The following is a 22,321-nucleotide window of genomic DNA, read 5'->3' on the forward strand; positions in this document are numbered from 1 at the left end:
GCCAATGTTGGGCGAGTCCAGAACCAGGGGCCACAGTCTTAGAATAAAGGGGAGGTGATTTACCTTTTTCACCCAGAGAGTTGTGAATTTATGGAATTCCCTGCCACAGAGGGCAGTGGAGGCCAAGTCACTGGATGGATTTAAGAGAGAGTTAGATAGAGCTTTAGGGGCTAGTGCAGTCAAGGGATATAGGGAGAAGGCAGGCACGGGTTATTGATAGGGGACGATTAGCCATGATCACAATGAATGGCGATGCTGACTCGAAGGGCCGAATGGCCTCATCCTGCACCTATTTTCTATGTTTCTATGTTAAGTTGCGAGGTCATGTTACAGTTAAAGACGACATTTAGAGTATTGTGATCAGCTCTGGGCATAATGTTACGTGAAAAATATTGTCAAGCTGTAAAGCGTACAGAGAAGATTTACGAGGATGTTGCCCGGACTCGAGGGTCAGAGCTATAGGGAGAGGTTGAGCAGGCTGGGACTCTATTCCTTGGAAGAGCAGGAGGATGAGGGGTGATCTCATAGAGGTGTGTAAAATCATGAGTGGAATAGATTGGGTAGATGCACAGAGTCTCTTGCCCAGAGTAGGGGAATCGAGGACCAGAATGATAAAGAGTAGTCAGAGTTCAAAAGAGAAGCTGCTGTGCCACATAAACTGAGAGACACATTTATTGAAATGTACATAGTTTGAATACAAATATTTTTTGCATTATTATTATTATTATTATAATAATTATTATTATTATTATTATTATTATTATTATTATTATTATTATTTTGCCAGATATTTTGTGGTACTCTGAGTGCACTGCATGCCATGCGGAGAATGCGACATTTACTATTAAAGATACCTCATTGTCGTGCGGTGGCAGTTGATGCAACAGCTGTTTGATTCTATACTTCTCTCCAGGGCTGTTAACATATGGAATTTTATCTTCTGGCAGGCAGTTGTAGTATTGGTGTACCTGTACAGGGCAGTAGGGTTTATGGTTAGATAATACTTAGCCTCATTCATATCGTTCGCGTAAAATAAAAATATCTGCAAAGTCACAATCTAGCAGCTCTAAATAAAATGGACAATAATGATTGACAGACTCTGAAAGGAGACGTACATTTTAGGTTCATGTTAAAGGAGCAGAATTAGGCCATTCGCCCATTCCACCATTCAATCATGGCTGATCTATCTCTCCCTCTCAACCCCATTCTCCTGCCTTCTCCCCATAACCCCTGAGACCCGTACTAATCAAGAATCTATCTATCTATCTCCGCCTTAAAAATATCAATTGCCATTGCCTTCTGTGGCAATGAATTCCACAGATTCACCGCCCTCTGACTAAAGAAATTCCTCCTCATCTCCTTTCTAAAGGTACGTCCGTTAATTCTGGTCCTAGACTCTCCCACTGGTGGAAACATCCTCCCCACGTCCACTCTAGCCAGGCCCCTAATTCGGACAGAAATATAATATCAACAACTCCCTTTGGCTCATTTCCAGCTTGCAATACTTAAATCAGCATTTCAAAATATTTCCTGCGCTTCAGCTCACTGCTGGCCTTTGCATTTCTTTTCTCTCCAGTGCTGTTGACAATGACAGTGCTGGCTCACACCTTTGCAAACCCTTTTTCTCTCTTGCTTCGATCGAGCTCCCATGACACATACGCAGTGTGACTAATAGTGAAGCCATCAAGATCATAAGCACAAGACGCGTGCTTGCATCCTCAAAAATAATTCAATTCAATTTTTGGGGGTTTTTAAACAGTGGGTGAGGTAATTGATAAATGGCATATATCACTTGCTGTCTATATTCCACAACCATTCTCCGAATACTGAATGGATCTTGCATGATCATTGTATAATTTAATATGGGATCATCGGTAATCGTTTAGATTTCCCAGGCATTATCCCCAGCATTTACTCCGTGACTTCAATACAAAGCAATTTTCCCCACTGGTATTATTGCACCTTCTGCTGCAATTACAATGCCTTGGTTACAAATGGGAAATATAAAGAAAGCTATACTCAGTAAAAAAACACACACACACACACACACACACACACACACACACAAAGTGCTGGAGTAACTAGTGAGTCAGGCAGCATCTCTGGACAACATGGATAGGCGATGTTTCAGGTTGGGACCCTTCTTCAGACTGGGAAGAAAGGTCCTGACTCGAAACGTCACCTATCCATGCTGCCCGACTCACTGAGTTACTCCAGCACGTTGTGTCTTTTTTTGTTGTAAACCAGCATCTGCAGTTCCTTGTTTCTCCAGAGATACTCAGTGTTGCACAGAGAGCATTTTTAATTGTTTGTAATAAAATTGGCTAAGAAACTGCCACCGAGCCCATTGGATAATGTTGAGTGGGGTAAAGATGTCTGTTTCAATGCATATTCCTTCAATAAGAAGGCTTCTCAGTTTATACAGAACATAGAACATGTTAGCACAGAAACAGGCCCTTCGGCCCACAATGTCCATGCCAAACATGATGCCAAGGTAAAACTAATATAGAAACATAGAAAATAGGTATTCGGCCCTTCGAGCCAGCTCCAATCGCCATTCAATATGATCATGGCTGATCATCCAAAATCAGTACCCCGTTCCTGCTTTCTCTCCATATTCCTTGATTCCGTTAGCCCCAAGAGCTATATCTAACTCTCTCTTGAAAACATCCAGTGAATTGGCCACCACTGCCTTCTGTGGCAGAGAATTCCACAGATTCACAACTCTCTGTGTGAAAAAGTGATTCCTTATCTCCGTTCTAAATGCCTTACCCCTTATTCTTAAACTGTGGCCCCAGGTTCTGGACTCCCCCAACATCGGGAACATGTTTCCTGCCTCTAGCGTGTCCAAACCCTTAATAATCTTATATGTTTCAATAAGATGCCCTCTCATCCTTCTAAATTCAGCAAGCTCTCCAGAGCCACCACATCCTTCCAGTGATGGAACGACCAGAACTGCACATAATACTCCATATGCGGCCGAACCAAAGTGCTACCAGCTACAAGATGAATTCCTGACTCTTAATACTGCATGCCCCCACCAATGTTCTGTTTAGTTTATCGTAACATGTACCGAGGTACAGTGAAAAGCTTTTGTTGCGTGCTGACCAGTCATGGGAAAGACAAAACATGATTACAATCGGGCCATGTACAGCGTACAGATACATGATAAGGGAATAATATTTAGTGCAAGGTAAAGCAAGTAAAGTCCGATCAACAATAGTCTGAGAGTCATCAAAGAGGTAGATAGTAGTTCAGCACTGCGCTCTGGTTGTGGTAGGATGGTTCAGTTGCCTGATAACAGCTGGGAAGAAACTGTCCCTGAATCTGGAGGTGTTCGTTTTCACACTTCTGTACCTTTTGCCCAATGGTAAAGAGAAGAAGAGGGAGTGGCCAGGGTGCGACTCATGTTTGATTATGTTGCTGGCCTTGCCGAGGCAGCGCGAGGTGTAGATGGAGTCAATGGAAGGGAGGATTGAATGAAAGATTCATTCAATGAAGTTCAAGGTATAAAATCGTGAGAGGAATAGATCGGGTAGATGCACAGAATCTCGCGCCCAGAGTAGGGGAATCGAGGACCAGAGGACATCAGCCCAAGGTGGAGGAGAAAAGATTTAATAAGAATCTGAGGGGTAACTTCTTCGCACAAAGAGTGGTGGGTGTATGGAACGAGCTGCCATAGGAGGTAGTTGAAGCTGGGACTAGCCCAACGTTTAAGAAACAGTTAGACGGGTACATGGATAGGACAGGTTTGGAGAGATATGGACTAAACGCAGGCAGTGTAGTGTCTAGTGTGGGTGTGGGTGGGGCATGTTGGCCTGTGTGGGCAAGTTGGGTCGAAGGCCCCGTTTCCACACTGTATATCACTCTATGACTCTATGAAGGAGAGCATAACATATGGTTTATTTAACACCATCTATAGTGATACCACTTCCAGGGATCTGTGGACTTGGAGCCCAAGGTCCCTCTGTAGAATTGATGCTGTAATGCCCCTGTCCCACTTAGGAAACCTGAACGGAAACCTCTGGAGACTTTGCGCCCCACCCAAGGTTTCCGTGCGGTTCCCGGAGGCTTTTGTCAGTCCCCCTACCTGCTTCGACAACCTGCAACCTCCGGCAACCACCTGCAACCTCCGGGAACCGCACGGAAACCTTGGTTGGGGCGCAAAGTCTCCAGAGGTTTCTGTTCAGGTTTCCTAAGTGGGACAGGGGCATAAGGATCTTGCTGTGTGTGTAATGCTCGCTTTCAAAACATTTCCAACCTATGCACGGTTATCTCCATTCCTACTCATGATTTCTCACGTAACTGGTGGTTTGAATTCAAAAGACGCAGGTTAACGGAAATACAAATCACAACATGTAGCGCATTCCTGACATGATATTTAACTTGGGGAGGGGAGGGAGGGGGGGGGGGGGGAGTAGATCATTTTATTCCAGTCCATAAGAGAGTTTAACTGAGAAAATGCAGGCACGGAGGCAATGTGTGATTGTTCTCTTACTGACAACGGCTATAATTAAATCAAGCTGTGCTATTCAAGGTGAGAATATTTCCTCAAGTGACATTTGCAATGATTAAAGATGACGCACATTATAAATCTTCCCTTTACCTCTTTCTCAAAGCGTTTCCATAGCCAGTGGCAGGTCTTAAGCTCCAGATGACATTGGGTTTCAGATAAAGATCGACAAATATCATTCAACTGGTTCTGTTTGACACAGACCTTCCATGCCCCGAGTCATGGATTCATTGGCAGAACATGTTGGAACAGGCCCTTCGGCCCAACTAGCCCATGCCGACCAACGTGCCCCATCTACGCTAGTCCCACCTGCCTGCGTTTGGCCCACATCCCTCTAAACCTATCCTATCCATGTACCTGTCTAAATGGTTCTTAAACCTGCCTCAACTACCTCCTCCGGCAGCTCGTTCCATGCACCCACCACCCTCTGTGAAGAAAAAAGTTACCTCTCAGGTTCCTATTAAATCTTTCCCCTCTCACCTTAACCCTATCCCCTCTTGTTCTCGATTCCCCTACTGCGGATAAAAGACTCTGCATCTACTCTATCTATTCCTCCCACGATCTTGTACGTCTTTATAAGATCATCGCTCATCCTGCTGCGCTCCACGAAGTCCTAGATTGCTCAACCTCTGCCGACAGCTCAGGCCTTCGTGTGGTGACAATATTCCCGTAAATCTTCTCCGCACCCTTTCCAGCTTAACAGAATCTTTCCTATAACATGCTGCCCAGAACTGAACGCAACACTCTAAAAGCTGTTCCTGAGTCCGGTGGCACACATGCTCTTGAGCTTCTGCACCTTGTGTCTTTGATGATGTTGTCTGCTTATCCGAGGGAGTGCGTAGTGTAAATGGAGTCAATGGTGGGAAGTCTAGTTCGTGAGATGGACTGGGCCATATCCACAACTCGGTGGCGCTGCAGTAGAGTTGCTCCCTCACAGCACCAGAGACCCGGGCGCGAACCTGCCCACGGGTGCCGTTGTACGGGGTTTATACGTTCTCACCGTGACCTGCGTGGGTTTTCTCTGGGAGCTCCGGTTTCCTCCCACACTCCAAAGGCGTACAGGTTTTGTCGGCTGATTGGCTTGGTCAAATTGTAAATTGGCCCTAGTGTGTGTAAGACAGTGTTAGTGTGGGGGTGGGAGATTGCAACCTTCACGTGGTCCGCCCTGTTTGACAAATGCAATCAACCCGGTTTGCACAATCAAATAAGATCAAATAGAACAAGTTGTCCTACAACTTTAGGCTGTGCACGCCATACGCAAGAAGTGTTAGTGTGCGGCGATCGCTGGTTGGCGCTGACCCGGCGGGCCGAAGGGCCTGTTTCCCTGCTGAATCTCGAAACTGAACAAAAGCTAGAGGTGGAATGGCCAGGGTGGGACAAGTCACTGATCATGTTGGCCACTTTTCCGAGGCAGCGACTGGTGTCGGTGGAGTCAAGTTGACAAGGCTAGTTGCAATTTCTTGCGGTCTTGGGCAGAACTGCTCCCAAAGCAAGCTGTGATGCAACTCCACAGGGAGGTACGCTTTCTATGGCGCATCTATACAAGTGCTTCTCGCTAAAAAACTTCAAGAACACTTCTGTGTGGAAACAGGGATAGGGGTAGCTGTGCATGGGCAACGAATGAAGAGCTTACATTAAACGACCGCCCTTCACAACTTCCTTATTGAAAATGTAATCCATGGTGTTACAGAGATAATAGAAAAGCTAATAAAGTGGTGGCCTGTGATAGATGGATAAATGAAAGGAAATTTATGGATCGGGGGAAGGAGAAACGGAAAAGAATTAAGATTGCCAAACTCAACGTGAAACTTTTAGTATTAAGAGGAGCAGTGACATTTGGAATTTTCCACACAAGGGTTTGAGAAGTAGGCCAATGTTGATGTTGGATTTAAAAAAAACAAAACATCTGGTATCCAGACAAGTAAACTAAAAGTCTGAAATGTCCGTGTGCCAACTGCGATACGGAAAATCTAAAAGAAACACCTCAGACCCATTGTTCTGTGAGGCCCTTGCTAGTTTGAGTTTTGAGTTTTGGCCATAAACGATAAGAAGGAAGCAGGGGCAAACTAGCAACGAGTCTCGCTGCCCGGCGTGGCTTTCGATTCCAAGGGAATCATTCCAAAGAGTCTTGGCTGAGGAAAAAATGATATAGGAAAAACTAGGAACAAGGAACTGCAGATGCTGGTCTACACAAAATAACCTCATATCACATATGATCTTATGGTAGTCAAAAATGCTGGAGAAACTCAGCGGGTGAGTAGGCATCTATGGATCGTCACCCGCTTAGTTTCTCCAGCATTTTTGTCTCTCCCTAGATGCTGCCTCACCCGCTGAGTTTCTCCAGCATTTTAGTCTATCCATATATGCTGCCTCACCCGCTGAGTTTCTCCAGCATTTTAGTCTCTCCATAGATGCTGCCTCACCAGCTGGGTTTCTCCAGCATTTTTGTCTACCTTCGATTTTTCCAGCATCTGCAGTTCTTTCTTAAACTTATGATCTTATTATGAACTCTAATAGATCACCCTAACAAGAAAAGGCACAGAGTGCTGTAGTAACCCAAAGGGGTGGCACAATGGCGCTGCGGTAGAGTTGCTGCCACACAGCGCCAGGGATCCGAGGGTTCAATCCTGACCACGGGTGCAGTCTGTGTGGAGTTTGTACGTTCTCCCCGTGACTGCATGGGTTTTCTCCGGTTGCTCCGGTTTCCTCCTACACTCCAAAGGCGTATAGGTTTGCAGGTTAATTGGATTGGTATAATTGTAAATTGTCCCGCATGCGTGTAGGATAGTGCTAGTGTACGGGGTGATCGCTGGTCTGCGTAGATGCGGTGGGCCGAAGGGCCTGTCTCCGCACTGTATCTCTACACTAAAAAAAAAATAAACTACTGGAGTAACAGGGGTTTGGGAAGCATCTTTGGACAACATGCACAGGTGACATTTCAGGTCGGGATCCTTCTTCAGACTGAGTCATCACGAAACATCATCTATCCATGTTCTCAAGAGATGTTGCCTGAACCTAGGAGTCACTCCATCCCTCTGTGTCTTTTCTTTTTTGGTTACCTGTGGATTTATTTTTAAAGTAGTCGAGATGATTGATTGGAAGAAACAGCTCGGAAACCCTGCCCTTCGGCCCATCGAGTCCATGCCAACCATTGATCATGCGTTCACACTAGTTCTATGCTACCCCATTTTTGCATCCTCTCACTGCACACAAGGGATAAATTGATAAGAGTTTTAACTTACAAACCTGACATCTTTGGGGTGTGGAAGAAAACCGGAGCCCCCCCCCCCCGGAGGAAACCCTACGCGGTCGCTGGGAGAGCGTGCAAACTCCGCACAGGTAGCACCCGAGGTCGGGATCAAACCCGGGTCTCTGGTGCTGTGAGGCAGCAGGCCTACCCGCTGCGCCTTCCCTGAATAGCATGGGATTTGAAAGCATTGCTTTTAGTCCAAAAGATACTGTGGGTAAGTTTCCAGAAACCATTGGCGCCTGACAAATTTATACTCAATTACTGGGCATCTTAGGGTGGTGAATCTGTGGAACTTATTGCCACAGACAGCTGTGGAGGTCAAGTCATTGGGTATTTTTAAAGCAGAGACTGATAGGTTCTTGACGTCAAAGGTTTTGGGGAAAGGCAAGAGAATGGGGTTGCAAATACGGCATGGCCTCGAGTCTTCTTCATCTTTCACATTACACAAGATAAACGACAGAGATTGAATAAAGAAGTCTGGTTATTCTATGTGTTTATCTTGCCCTACTGTGAAACAAATACCTAATGATCTGGAGCGAACTGGATCCTGACAACACAAGAGAAGCAACCTGGATACTTGGTTCTGGTCATTGCATTTGAATATTAATTCCCAGCTGCAATTATTACACATGACAGTCTGATTTATCATCCATCAAAGCTAGCTGCTGGGTAAACAACTAGGTGTGACTAATGCTACAAACATTTGTACCGGCCATAGACTGCTGTTGTGGCTAAAATGCAATTTGGCCTCCGCAGCTTGGGCAGCCTACACCCCAGCGGTCTGAAGAAGGGTCTCGACCCGAAACGTCACCCATTCCTTGAGTTACTCCAGCATTTTGTGTCTGCCTTCGGTATGAATGTTGACTTCTCTAAATTCAAGTAACCCTTGCTTTCCCCCTCTCTCTCCATCCCTCCCCCATCCTAATTCTCCGACTATTTATACTGTTCTCCTGATTAATAAATATTATTAATTGTATGCTTCACTGTCACCATCCCCTCAGCAAACAATGAACCATTCTACATTTCAAGATTCAAGATTCAAGAGAGTTTATTGTCATGTGTCCCAGATAGGACAATGACATTCTTGCTTTGCTTCAACACAACAGAATATAGTAGGCATATTTCCTTTAGCATTATCTGCTTTGATGTCTCATTTTCACGCCTCACCCTTCCATATCTCTAGACCCCCTCTCTCCCTGACCCTCAGCCTGAAGAAGGGTCTCGACCCGAAACGTCACCCATTCCTTCTCCCCAGAGATGCTGCCTGTCCCGCTGAGTTACTCCGGCATTTTGTGTCGATCTGGGGTTTAAAGGTTGAAATGAAAACCTGAATTCCGAACTTTAATTATTAATTTAGTGAATGTGAGGTCAAACCTTAATGAGACGGCTTGAAAAAAAGCAGCTTCTGCAAGAGTAACTATGAATGTGTGGGAGGGGTGGTCACTGATGTTGTTTCTGACCACCCAACTTTACCTCTGGGATTCAATTGTAGATCATATTATTAACGGCTCCCTGTCCTAAGATGTTATTCTGTGCTTTAACCTTGTTCATATCACCCCCAGCGTTAAAAAAATGCACGCCCTTATCCCAGGATGGAAAATTCAACTACTTGTGGACAGAGGTTTAAGGTGAGAGCGGCAAAGTTCAAAGGAGATGTGCGGGGCAAGTGTTTTTTTAACTTCAGAGGGAAGAGAGTTGGGTGCCTGGAACATGCTGCCATGTCTGGTCAGGGAGGCAGAGATGATGGTGGTCTCCTCCCCCTCCCCTCTGTGGCACCCCATCACACAGGGCAGCACGGTGGCGCAGTGGTAGAGTTGCTGTCTCACAGTGCCTGACTGCAGATGCTGATTTACAACAACAAAAATAAGACACAAAGTGCCGGAGCAACTCGGGCAGCGGGTCGGGCAGCGGGTCGGGCAGCATCTTTTGTACATTGGCATCTGCAGTTCCTCACATCTCTGTGGTCTTCTTGCTTGCGCTCAGATCTTCAGCAAACTCATAGAAACGAGTCGAGCCCTCCGCGAAATAAGGCGGTCAGATACAAAGTGCATCCGGCCCCTCAGGTGAGTAGGGCGGAGCCACAGCCCAAGGAGTAGAAACACGGAACTGCAGGTGCTGGTTTACACAAAAGGAGCGACTCAGCGGGTCAGGCAGCATCTCCAGAGAGCATGGATAGGTGACCTTAAAAGGCCTGTCCCAGTTACGCGACCTTGGCTCGCAAATTACGCGACCTCGTGGTCGCTTGAGGCGTACGGACACCGTACGGCCACGCGGGGCCGGTCCCACTTAGAAGCGCGGAGGGGTATGGAGTTGTGCGGGGCCGGTCCCGACATCGCGCAGGGATCCGAAATTCTTGCAGCAACCAAAATTTTCGCGCGCCAATGGCCTGTCGACCCGCGTACGCACGCAGGCGCATTGCCATCGTACGCAGCGTCTTGACGTCATACACAGCGTCTTGACGTCGTACGCCTAGCGTTGAGTGATGACGTCACCGCCCGACGCCGTGCCACGCCAAAATTCAGTCGGCCCGCCTCCTGCCCAGCTGATTTGTAAGCATGATGTAAATGACGTCACGCGCGAAATCCGCTTCCGGTTGGTCGCGCGAAACGCACGCAATCACATGCAAGTGGGACAGGGACCTTTAGGGTCGGCACCATTCAGGAGTGGAGTAAGTGCTGAGCTCACGTCTGGCCTTCAAAGTGCTTGCGATCTCCATGTTACAGTAAACAGGCAGGTAGGTCAGTACCCCTTGATCATTAGTTTCGTCTAGTGTAGAGATGCAGCGTGGAAACGGGCCCTTCGGCCCACTGAGTCCGAATGCACTAATTCTATCCTACACACTCGGGACAATTTGCAGATTAACCTGTAAATAACCGCGCAGGTCTTTGGAGTGTGGGAGGAAACCGGAGCACCCGTAGAAAACCCACTTGGTCACAGGTACAAACTCTGCACAGACAGCGCCCGTAGTCAGGATAGAACCCGGGTCTCTGGCGCTGTGAGGCAGCAACTCTACCGCTGCGCCACCCCAATGGAATGGTGGAAGTATGGAAGACTGCAGGGGTTGCCATGGGAACATGTTTGATTTTGAAGATTGCAAACATCGAGCAGAGCTGGTAAACAGGTCTGTAGCTGACATCAAAACAGACAGTATAGCAGTCTGGGCGGATGGATGGATGGGCAGCATTTCTTATGGCTGGGAGTGAGATAATAGGTTGGAAATTCAATCTTATCATGCTGATTTCTGTCAACATTACACAATTGAAAATCCATTTGTCCCCTGCAGAGTGAAATGTGATAATGACCATTTGTTTTGTTTTCTGCTGGAAATTTGATCTGTTAAGGGCCTGCCCCATTTAGGCGGTTTTTTAGGCGACTAAGCTGTCGCCACGTGGTTGCCGGGGCGTCGCCTGTATGGTCGTGAGTAGTCTCCTCAGTCGCCCAAAGAATCGTTGTGTCTTTCTGGTCGTCGCTGGATTTTCAACATGTTTTCGGCGACGGTGGGTTTGACGTCAATGATGTGGGTGCTGTCACCAGACTGATTCCTGGGATGGCAGGACTTTCATATGAAGAAAGACTGGATAGACTCGGCTTGTACACGCTAGAATTTGGAAGATTGAGGGGGGGATCTTATAGAAACTTACAAAATTCTTAAGGGGTTGGACAGGCTAGATGCAGGAAGATTATTCCCGATGTTGGGGAAGTCCAGAACTAGGGGGTCACAGTTTAAGGATAGGAGGGAAGTCTTTTAGGACCGAGATGAGAAAATCATTTTTTACACAGAGAGTGGTGAATCTGTGGAATTCTCTGCCACAGAAGGTAGTTGAGGCCAGTTCATTGGCTATATTTAAGAGGGAGTTAGATGTGGCCCTTACGGCTAAAGGGATCAGGGGGTATGGAGAGAAGGCAGGGACGGGATACTGAGTTGGATGATCAGCCATGATCATATTGAATGGCGGTGCAGGCTCGAAGGGCCGAATGGCCTACTCCTGCACCTATTTTCTATGTTTCTATGTCGTAGGTTGTCGCCAGGATGTCGTAGGTTGTTGCCGGTGCTGACCAGTGAATTCCATTGTCGTAGTAAAAAAAAATTGCCTAAGTGGGACAGGCCCATTATTGTCAGACATGAGCCATCTTCCTGCACTGCAATGAAGGTGGTGAAAATTCCTCAAGAACAATCCTGGTTTGTGTCGGAAGGAACTACAGATGCTGGTTTAAATCGAAGATAGACACAAAATGCTGGAGTAACTCAGGCAGCATCTCTGGAGGGAAGGAATAGGTGACATTTCGGGTCAAGACCCTTCTTCAGGCTGTGCATTAGGGTTAGGTTAGGGTCAGTCTGAAGAAGGGTCTCAACCCGAAACATCACGCCATTCCTTCTCTCCAAAGATGCTGAGTGACTCCAGCATTTTGTGTCTATTTGGTTTGTGCTGTAGTTTGGGTGGGGGGGGGGGGGGGGGGGGGGGGGGGGGGGGGGGGGATGGGAGGGATTGGAGGATGTTCCGGCATAGAGCACCAGTCAGAGAGAAGAAATGTTCCTTTCACAGTTATGTCCAGGGACCCAGTTATTGAGGGGCACTGACCATCATCAATGGCTCCTCCTGCAGCATCAGATGGGATTAGTGTTGGGTTAATGATAAAAATGGAAGCTTGCTTTACTAAATTGTGATGCACGGCAGGTTAGGACTCTTCCTTATCTTTCATCCCATCCTGTATCCATTGACACCAGCCATTCTGGACTGCAGCCCTGGTCACAACCCCCTCTCCCTCATCACCCACGACCCGATCCCAACTCCAGCCCCTATCAATACTTACCCAACCCAGACTATAGGGTGGAAAGGAACTGCAGTCTGAAGAAGGGTCTTGACCCGAAACATCACCCATTCCTTCTCTCCACAGATGCTGCCTGTCCCGCCAACTTACTCCAGCATTTTGTGTCTATCATGGAACTGCGGATGCTGGTTTATAGCGAAGATAGACACAAAGTGCTGGAGGAAAAGGGCGGCACGGTGGCGCAGCGGTAGAGTTGCTGCCTTACAGCGCCAGGGGCCCGGGTTCGATCCTGACTACGGGTGCTGTCTGTACGGAGTTGGTACGTTCTCCCCGTGACATGCTTGGGTTTTCTCCAGGAACTCTGGTTTCCTCCCACACTCCAAAGATTGCAGGTTAATTGGTTTGGTATGAATGTGAAATTGTCCCTCGTGTGTAGGATAGTATTAATGTGCGGGGATTACTGGTTGGCGCCGACTCGGTGGGCCGAAGGGCCTCTTTCCGTGCTGTATCTCTAAACTAAACTCAGCGGGTCAGGCAGCATATTTGGAGGAAAAGGATGGGTGATGTTTCGGGTCAGGACCCTTCTTCAGACTCCCCTGGCTATCGTTCGAGGACTGAGCATCCTTCTCTTCCCCAGCCTAGTCCCAGCATCAGCCATGATTATTCTCCACCACCAAACGCTGTCTAAAACTCTCCCTCCAGAGGCTCCCATGGATGAGATGGTAGAGAGCTCCCCTATTGCATAATAAACGGTCGAGATAGAGTGGATGTGGAGAGGATGTCTCCAATAGTGGGAGCTTAGGACCAGAGGACACAGCCTCAGAATAAAAGGACATGCCTTCAATTTTAGATGGAGATGAGGAGGAATTTATTTGGCCTGAAGGTGGTAAATCTGTGGAATACATTGCCACCAACATGGGTGGAGGTCAAGTCATTGGGTATTTTTAGAATGGAGATTGTTAGGTTATTGATTAGTACGGGTGCCAAAGGTTACGGGGAGAAGCAGGAGAATGGGGTTGAGAGGGAAAAATAGATCAGGCACGATTGAATGGTGGGGAAAACTCGATGGGCCGAATGGCCTAATTCTGCTCATATGTCTTATGGTCATATGCACTGTACCTCGGTACACGGGACCATAAACTAAAATTGAACTGAACTGTTATCTAACCCTAAATGCCTTTGGGGAAAAGCAGTAAACTTGCTTCTTTAGACTGCGTTCCTTGTCGGGCCTTTCCGATGTAACCACTGTGGTGTTGGTCTGGAATCTTGTTTAGTCTAGATTGTGTTATTGTAAAAGATTTCCTCCTCTCCAAGAAGTGAGTAAACCAAGCGTACAATTTACAATAACTCAGGAATTTACATTGTCACCTCTCTTAACGGTTGTTTTTCTAATTCCAGATTTATTAAAACAGCCTTTCCCACACAAAGGGTGGTGGGTGTATGGAACGAGCTGCCAGAGGAGGTCGTTGAGGCAGGGACTATCCCAACGTTTTAAGAAGTAGTTAGACAGGTACATGGATAGGACAGGTTTGGAGGGATAAGGGCCAAACGCAGGCAGGTGGGACTAGTGCAGCTGGGACATGTTGGCCGGTGTGGGCAAGTTGGGCCGAAGGGCCTGTTTCCACACTGTATCACTCCACGACTCTATGATTCTATAACTGAATTTAAACTCCTTTGCTGCTAAGGTTGGAATTTAAAGAAAATCGTTTAATCCTTTGTTTAAGGTATTGCATTACAGTCTCTGATAAAGTATCTTTGCCACTGTATTTTTTATTGATACTTAATTTTTAGTTTAAGCCGTGATGAAACAAAATTAAGATGCAGTGAAGCTATGAGGGGGGAAAAACCCCAGTTCCTCAGCCTGTTCCTAAGCCAAAAATGTATATAAAGATGGGAGGCACAAGGAACTGCAGATGCTGGCATCTTGAGAAAGAGACAAAGTGCTGGAGGAGCTCAGCGGGTCAGGCAGCATCTCGGGAAGGAATGTTCAATGGTTTCCTAGTTTTCACGTGTACCAAAATAGTGTGATTCTTTCTTTGCATACAGATTAGTAAGATTTCTGATATACATAAGTACACTCTCAGATAGACACTAAAAGCTGGAGTAACTCAGCGGGACAGTGTACCAGGTGTACGTTTCAGGTCGAGACCCCTTCTTCAGACCCATGGTTTGAAAGGTTCCACTGAGTCTATTTTGTCGACTATTACAGTCAATGTATCGACTATTATGTAGAGATGGTGCATCGTGTTGGGATCCTTCTTCAGACTCTAGACAGGTATCCATTCCCTGCCCAATGCTGCCTAACCCGCTGAGTTCCACCAGCAAGTTGTGTTTTATCCAAATGTCGACTTCCTCGACGTACAAGAACCATTGAATGTCAGAGTTTGGTTTTTAGTTCAGTTTTGAGAAACAGCGTGGATACAGTCCCTTCGACCCACTGAGTCCGCACCGACCAGCGATCCCCGCACATTAACACTACACGTATTAGGGACAATTCACATTGACACCAAGCCAATTAACCTACAAACTCGTACGTCTTTGGAGTGTGGGAGGAAACCTGAAGATCTCAGAGAAAATCTCTGCAGGCCACGGGGAGAACGTACAAACTCCGTACAGGCAGCACCCGTGGTCGGGATCGAACCCGGGTCTCTGGCGCTGTGAGGTAGCAACTCTACCGCTGTGCCACCGTGTCGGTAATTACTGCTAAACTTTGGATCAGTTTTCAGATCCTGGATTTTGCATCCAAAGTCAACAATTCACTTCGGAGTTCATTGCCATAATATTCTGCTCCTGTGCTACTGTGTGTTCCTGTTACTTCTACTTCACTTCCAGCAACCCTCTTGTCCCTGTTCAGCACTCGCTGAAACTCTTTCCAACATCCTTGTGTTCTTTAAATGTCTTTTTTTCTTCTTTTTTTTTAAACCTCTTGCTAACAATTTCTTGATTGGTACGGGTGTCAGGGGTTATGGGGAGAAGGCAGGAGGATGGGGTTAGGAGGGAGAGACAGATGATAAGACCATGAGATCATGCGATAGGAGCAGAATTAGGCCATTCGGCCCATCGTCTACTCTAAGTCTATCTCTCCCTCCTAACCCCATTCTCCTGCCTTCTCCCCATAACCTCTGACACGACTGACAAAATCAGCCGTGATTGAATGGTGGAGTAGACATGATGGGCCAAATGGCTTAATTCTGCTCCAATCACCAATTAATTTATGATCAAGCACTGTATTTTAGCTATGCTTGATGTCAAGCTCTTCTGCAAACACACTGAGAAGTTGTTTCCCAGACGTGCTGTTTGTGAATCAAAGTTGCTTGGGTCAAGATGAACTCTTGTATTAGAGTGGGGACCCGGAAAAAATGACACCGATCAAATTCTACACTTTGAATATTTGGAATGGTCTTCTAGATTACATCAAAGATACTGTAGAACATTCAAAAAGAATATTTATTGGAGGCTGGTTGTAAAAAAACTAGAGATCCTCAAATTTGTAGTTATATTAAAAATCAGGGCCTGGTTCAGCAACTCTAAACGCCCAGGATGGAAGGAGATTATATAGTGTGGTGGACACTGCCAGGTACTGACCTCCCCACCATCGAAGGGAACAGTAGGAGGCGCTGCCTCAGAGTGACCCCAGCCATGCTCTCATCTTGCAGCTACCATCGGGAAGAAGGTACAGGAGCCTGAAAACTGTGGCCACCGAGTTCAGGAACAGCTTCTTCCCAACAGCCATCAGGCTCTTGAACACTGCACAGCATTGACCTCAGCAACTATGAGCTTCTATGGACTATCTTTACACTGTCTATGCACTAAAGGATTTAGGATTTTTTTTTTAACATATCATGATTACTAATTTATTGAAGTTAATAAATACATTATCTGTGCGCATTGCGTTTACATGCAAGTAAGAATTTCATTGTTCCATTGTCGGCACATATGTCAATTGGACACTCTTGATTCTTGAAATCAATCTCTCCGAGTCACAGACCCGTGTTCAATCCTGACCTCGGGTGCTGCCTGTGTGGAGTTTGCATGCTCTACCTGTGTCCACTTGGGTTTCCTCCAGGTTCTCCGGTTTCCTCCCACATCCCAAAGGCGTGCAGGTTTGTAAGTTAATTGGCCCCCTGTAAATTGCTCCTAATGTGCGGGGAGCGGATGAGAAAGTGGGATAGCATTGAGCTTAGTGCGAATAGTGGCAGTTGATGGTTGGCATGGAGTAGGCGGGCCGAAGGGCCTGTTTCCATGCTGTATCTTTCAACCGCGTCAGGATAGCCAAGCTAATTTGCTCCAAAGACTTTTAACCCTTCCAGGATTCTGTTGCTCGATGGGCTCGAACACTCGTCAGTCCAAGACCCAGTTCTATCTTACGACTCAGATTCCTAAAGCTTTGCTTTCACTGATTTGTAACAGAAAGAATAAGGAAGATTTAATCCACAACATACTGAACAGAATGGGAAATTTGATTTCAAATCTGGGTCAATATTTGTTTAGTACGGTATAAGACATCACAGACACGGACTTTCAAAGAATTCTCCATCTTATCTGCTCTGGACATCAGCCCGCGTAAATGGTATCAGATTCTTGCCTGGGTGGAATTAGAACACTAAATCATTAAAAAATGGATATCATGTTTCTCCAAGTGGGATTTAAAGGATATTTCAATTATCCCCAAATATTCTTTCTTTCTCTCTCTCTCTTTTAGAAATTGTTTTCTCTTTTACATTTGGACTTTGTGTGGTATAGCAATGGTAAGTAAAAATGTTATACACCTCATTCAAATTAAAATAACCTCAATCAGACATGAACAAGCGAGGTTGAATTAAATTTTACGTTTAGACCTTAAAATGAAGCAGGCTCAGGAAGTGGTTGAAATAATAGGATGAGGCGGGACCTCATTGAAACATACAGGATAGTGAAAGTGCTTGGATGCGGAGAGGATGTTTCCACCAGTGGGAGAGTCTAGGACTAGAGGTCACAGCCTCAGAATTAAAGGACGTTCTTTTAGGAAGGAGATGAGGAGGAATTTTTTTTAGTCAGAGGGTGGTGAATCTGTGAAATTCTTTGCCACAGAAGGCTGTGGAGGCCAAGTTAGTGGATATATTTAAGGCAGAGATAGACAGATTCTTGATTAGTACGGGTGTCAGGGGTTATGGGGAGAAGGCAGGACAATGGGGTTAGGAGGGAGAGATAGATCAGCCATGATTGAATGGGGGAGTAGACTTGATGGGCTGAATGGCCTGATTCTGTTCCTATGATCTTTTGATAGTGGTGACAATAGTTTATCTGTGGTGTGTGGAGGACAGCTCTGTACGAGTTTTCATTGAATGAATGAAATGTACAGCACGGAAACAGGCCCTTCGGCCCATCGGGACCACGCCGACTATCAATCACCCGTTCACGTTAGTTCTACGCTATCCCACTTTCACACGCACTCCCTACACACTTGGGGCAATTTACAGAGGCCGGCTATTCCACAATCCTACACGCCTTTGGGATCTGTGAGGAATCCTGGGCACCCGGAGGAACTTGCAAACTCCACACAGACAGCACCCGAGTTTGGGATCGAACCCGGGTTTCTGGTGCTGTGGGGCAGCGACTCTACCAGCTGCGCCACCGTGCCGCCCTCTAACTGAAGTTTTCTCGACTGGAGCGACAGGCTGTTTTGGACCATTTCTAGATGGGAGATCGTAAAGATCTGTTTCTATGAAGTGAAATGAAATAACATGCATTCACAAACAAATCTGGATGTTGTACGGAAACATTCATTACTCATCCCGGAACAGATTTCAACGGCAGGCACAGCCAGCGGATTTGACATTACCTGCTCGGGCTTCAGACCGGGAGGAACCCAGGCATACTCCTCCAGAGCGCAGCCAGAGTCGTCGTCGGACGTGGAGTTCCTCTGAAAATCGTACATGAGCTTGTTGACGGTCTTCTCCATTTCCAGCGGCATCACGGTGGCCGAGTGATCCTCGCGTGGGCACTTGCAATGCAGGCAGATCTTCCTGCAAATGGCAAAACAGCCATTGGTAAGCCCACCGCAACAGAGATACTACAACAGGAGTGGTCACGCGACAGGCTTGAAGGCTTGGTTACTTAAATACAAAACACATACTTGGCAGCCCAGGCTCTGGCAGTAGCCGGCTACATTCGAGCCAGCTTCATGCTTTACAGTCTTAAACATGCTGCTCAAACCATGGAAGGTCAAGGAATTGGAGGCTCGTCAGGTTGTTAAGAGCTGTCAACGCTAGGTTGCTTCTGCTGTCAGGGAAACTGGCTGCCCAGGCACAATCAAATCAATTAGCACAAGACTGAGTCACAAGCACAAGTACAAATGTAAACTGAGTTGCTATTACAGCGCTGGAATCGAGTGACGTGCCACGGAGGCTGTAAGATTTCAAAACCGTGCTGGAAGAAACATGTTAGTGTCAGTTTTAGAACTACCTTCTTCATGAACGAATTTAAACAGCTTCTTGAACCAAAATGCGATCAAATGCTGCTGATGGATATTTTATCGACCAGTATTGATTAAGTGCAGGCAATTACGGTGGATTTGTCAAAGTAATCGGAGGGAAACGCTGCTCTTTCTTCGCTGTCACTTCCACCAATAATGTCCATACAAGGGTGGACACAAAATGCTGGAGGAACCCATAACTGGAGAAGGAATGGGTGACGTTTCAGGTCGAGACCCTTCTTCAGACTGGGGGTGTTAGGGGAAAGGGAAACGAGAGATATTGACAATGATCATTAGGTCATAACCAAGTCTACTCCCCCATTCATTCATGGCTGATCTATCTCTCCCTCCTAACCCCATTCTCCTGCCTTCTCCCCATAACCGCACTAATCAAGAATCTATCTGTCTCTGCCTTAAAAATATCCACTGACTTGGCCTCCACAGCCTTCTGTGGCAATGAACTTCTGTGGCAATGAACTTCTGTGGCAATGAATTCCACAGATTCACCACCCTCTGATGAAATAAAATTCTCCTCAGGGATCACTCAAAGTTAGAGAAATCCATATTAATTTGGTTTAAACCAGCATCTGCGGCTCCTTCCTACACATTTCCATGCGATGGAACAGTTCAGCTTGGACTTTGGTGGAGTTCTGCCAGATTTTCTCAATTTCCTGTTATTCGTTAGATCAAGAATGCATTTTGCCCAAAACTGACAACGGGCATCTGCTTTGCATCCTCTCAGCCTGTGTGTGTGTGTGTGCGCGGTTTAGCACAAAGTTCCTGCCTTTGAACACTCAGCCTTGTTGCAGAACAATTACCAAAACTAATTAAAACCCCCTTTAAGTACAAGTCGCATCATATTTGTTAACTTTACAGAGCTCCTTTTTTCCCCCTTCAATGTAGAAACAAGGAACTGCAGGAGCTGCTTTACACAATAGGAAACAAAGTGGTGACTGAAAAAGGATCCCGACCTGAAAACGTCACCTATCCCTGTTCTCCAGAGATGTTTCAGTTTCACTTTAGTTCAGTGTCACGTGCACTGAGCTACAGTGAAAAGCTTTTGTTGCGTGCTAACCAGTCAGTGGAAAGACAAAAGATGATTACAATCGAGCCGTTTACAATGTATAGATACACGATAAGGGAATAGCGTTTAGTGCAAGGTAGAGCCAGCAAGGTCCGATCAAGGATAGTCCGAGGGTCATCAATGAGGTAGATGGTAGTTCAGGACTGCTCTCTGGTTGTGGTAGGGTGGTTCAGCTGCCTGATAACAGCTGGGAAGAAACTGTTCCCCGAATCTGGAGGTGTGCGTTTTCACACTTCTGTACCTTTTGCCTGATGGGAGAGGGGAGCAGAGGGAGTGGCTGGGGTACGACTCGTCCTCGATTATGCTGCTGGCCTTGCTAAAGCATCGCAACGTATAAATGGAGTCAGTGGAAGGAAGAAGGTTGGTTTGTGTGATGGTCTAGGCTGCGTCCACAATTCACTGCAATTTCTTGCGGTCTTGGATGGACCTGTTCCCAAAGCCAAGCTGAGCTTGGCCGAATTCTAATAATACCACCTCTCCATGAAGCAGCTTACGTTACCTCGTTACCCCAACAACAAAAAAACAAGAATAAGGAAGAGAAGAAACGAGGAACTGCAGGAATCGTATCCGAATACGATTTCACCCACCCTCGAAACTCACACTTAATAGCACAGGACAGGACAGGACAGATTTGCCAATTTCTTCATTATTTTTAAATGTTGGATTACTGCCTGTTTTAAGACCACTAAATTATGCATCTGAACAAATACTGCTTTGTGTATGTCTTACCTCCCACGCTGAACAGGAGACACATTTAAACTTGTAACCGCTGATAACAATAAAGGCAGCTTTAATCCTTTACACTCATTACACAAGCTCATGAACAGCTCGAACATGTAAACTGGCAACTGATTCACTGACTGGCTATGAGGCCACGCAAGACATGTTGGACGGAATTATTTTTTTTCCGTTCCCAAATGAGTGCTATTACGAATTAGCTATCCATCTTATTCAAACTTCAAAAAACATTACCTAAAGAAGCATTAGCGGCACAGTGGCGCAGCGGTAGAGTTGCTGCCTTACAGCGATTATAGTGCCAGAGACTCGGGTTCGATCCTGGCTATGTACGGGGTATGTTCGTTCTCCCCGTGACCGCGTGGGTTTTTCTCCGGGAGCTCCGGTTTCCTCCCACACTCCAAAGACGTACAGGTTTATAGGCTTGGTGTAATTGTATAATTGTCCCTAGTGTGTGCATCATAGTGTTAGTGTGCGGGGATCGCTGGTCTGTGCGGGCTCGGTGGGCCGAAGGGCCTGTTTTCGTGCTGTATCTCTAAAGTAAACTAAAGGAGGATTATTTTGTCGCTTTCTGAACAAGCAAACTCAAGGCTGCTGGATGAAAAGTTGGGGCAGACAATTAATCAGCAACGTAAGTATATGCGAGATGTAATTGCAGATTATCAGGTTACTTTATAAAAAAAACTCATTACCCGTGCATGGTAACTGGAAAGAGATTGAATGAGTCGTGTTATAGAAACAAACTCTTGGACAAGAACATTCGCACTGCCTCAACGAGATCAGGTACTTCCAAACTCACACCATATCTCCTTTCACTACTCCAACATCGTTTTTAAGATGTTAAACAAAGCAAAGGTTGCAGGGTTAGGGCAAGAAAGTGGAGCAGAGGTAGGAGGCTTCTTACCGGATGGCAGAACAAGCACGAGGGGCTGAATGGCCAACTTTTGCCTCTGTTTCTTAACTTCCCCACCCCATTCCACTGCCATCTTGAAATCGCACCCTCTCTTCCACCAGCTCCCACGGTCTTAGATCGTGAAATATGTAGGAACGGGCAGAAAAAGGTTTCTCGTCCCATTCCTTCTCTCCACAGATGCTGCCTGTCCTGCTGAGCTACTCCAGTATTTTGTGTCTATCTTAGGTCACAAGCCTCTGCCTCGAGTCGCAGGAGTGAAGACTTGGCCAATGTGCCAACACTCAGCGAGGGAGGGGTGAGGAAGAGATAGAGAATGGACATGTGTAAGAATGAAGGGGGGGGGGGGAGAGGGAGAGAGTGGGAAAATGGAGAGGAAGAGAGGGAATGGGGAAAATGGAGAGGAAGAGAGGGAATGGGAAAATGGATAGGGGGAGAGAGGGAGAGAATGGGGAATGGAGCGAAAGAGAGAGTGCGGAATGGAGGGGAAGAGAGATGGGGAAATGGAGAGGAAGAGAGGGAATGGGGAAATGGACAGGAGGAGAGAGAGAGAATGGGGAATGGAGCGAAAGATAGTGAGTGGGAAATGGAGGGGGAAAGAGGGG

The 22,321-nt window shown here is 46.5% G+C and overlaps 1 protein-coding gene across 6 annotated transcripts in view; it reads right to left on the reverse strand.

The window, feature by feature from the left end:
- Window positions 1-22,321, reverse strand: part of prickle2 (prickle planar cell polarity protein 2) — a 170,108-nt gene that overhangs the window by 17,905 nt on the left and 129,882 nt on the right. For all 6 annotated transcript variants that reach the window (XM_033036656.1, XM_033036651.1, XM_033036652.1 and 3 more), the window contains 2 exons: window positions 18,355-18,538; window positions 855-968 (listed from right to left, as the gene is read on the reverse strand). In XM_033036656.1, coding sequence (XP_032892547.1) covers window positions 855-968; window positions 18,355-18,486 — 246 coding nt within the window. In that variant the 5' untranslated portion in view covers window positions 18,487-18,538. The remainder of the gene's footprint in view (window positions 1-854; window positions 969-18,354; window positions 18,539-22,321) is intronic.

This window comes from Amblyraja radiata, chromosome 18 (genome assembly GCF_010909765.2).
Source record: "Amblyraja radiata isolate CabotCenter1 chromosome 18, sAmbRad1.1.pri, whole genome shotgun sequence".
Taxonomy (NCBI): Eukaryota; Metazoa; Chordata; class Chondrichthyes; order Rajiformes; family Rajidae; genus Amblyraja; species Amblyraja radiata.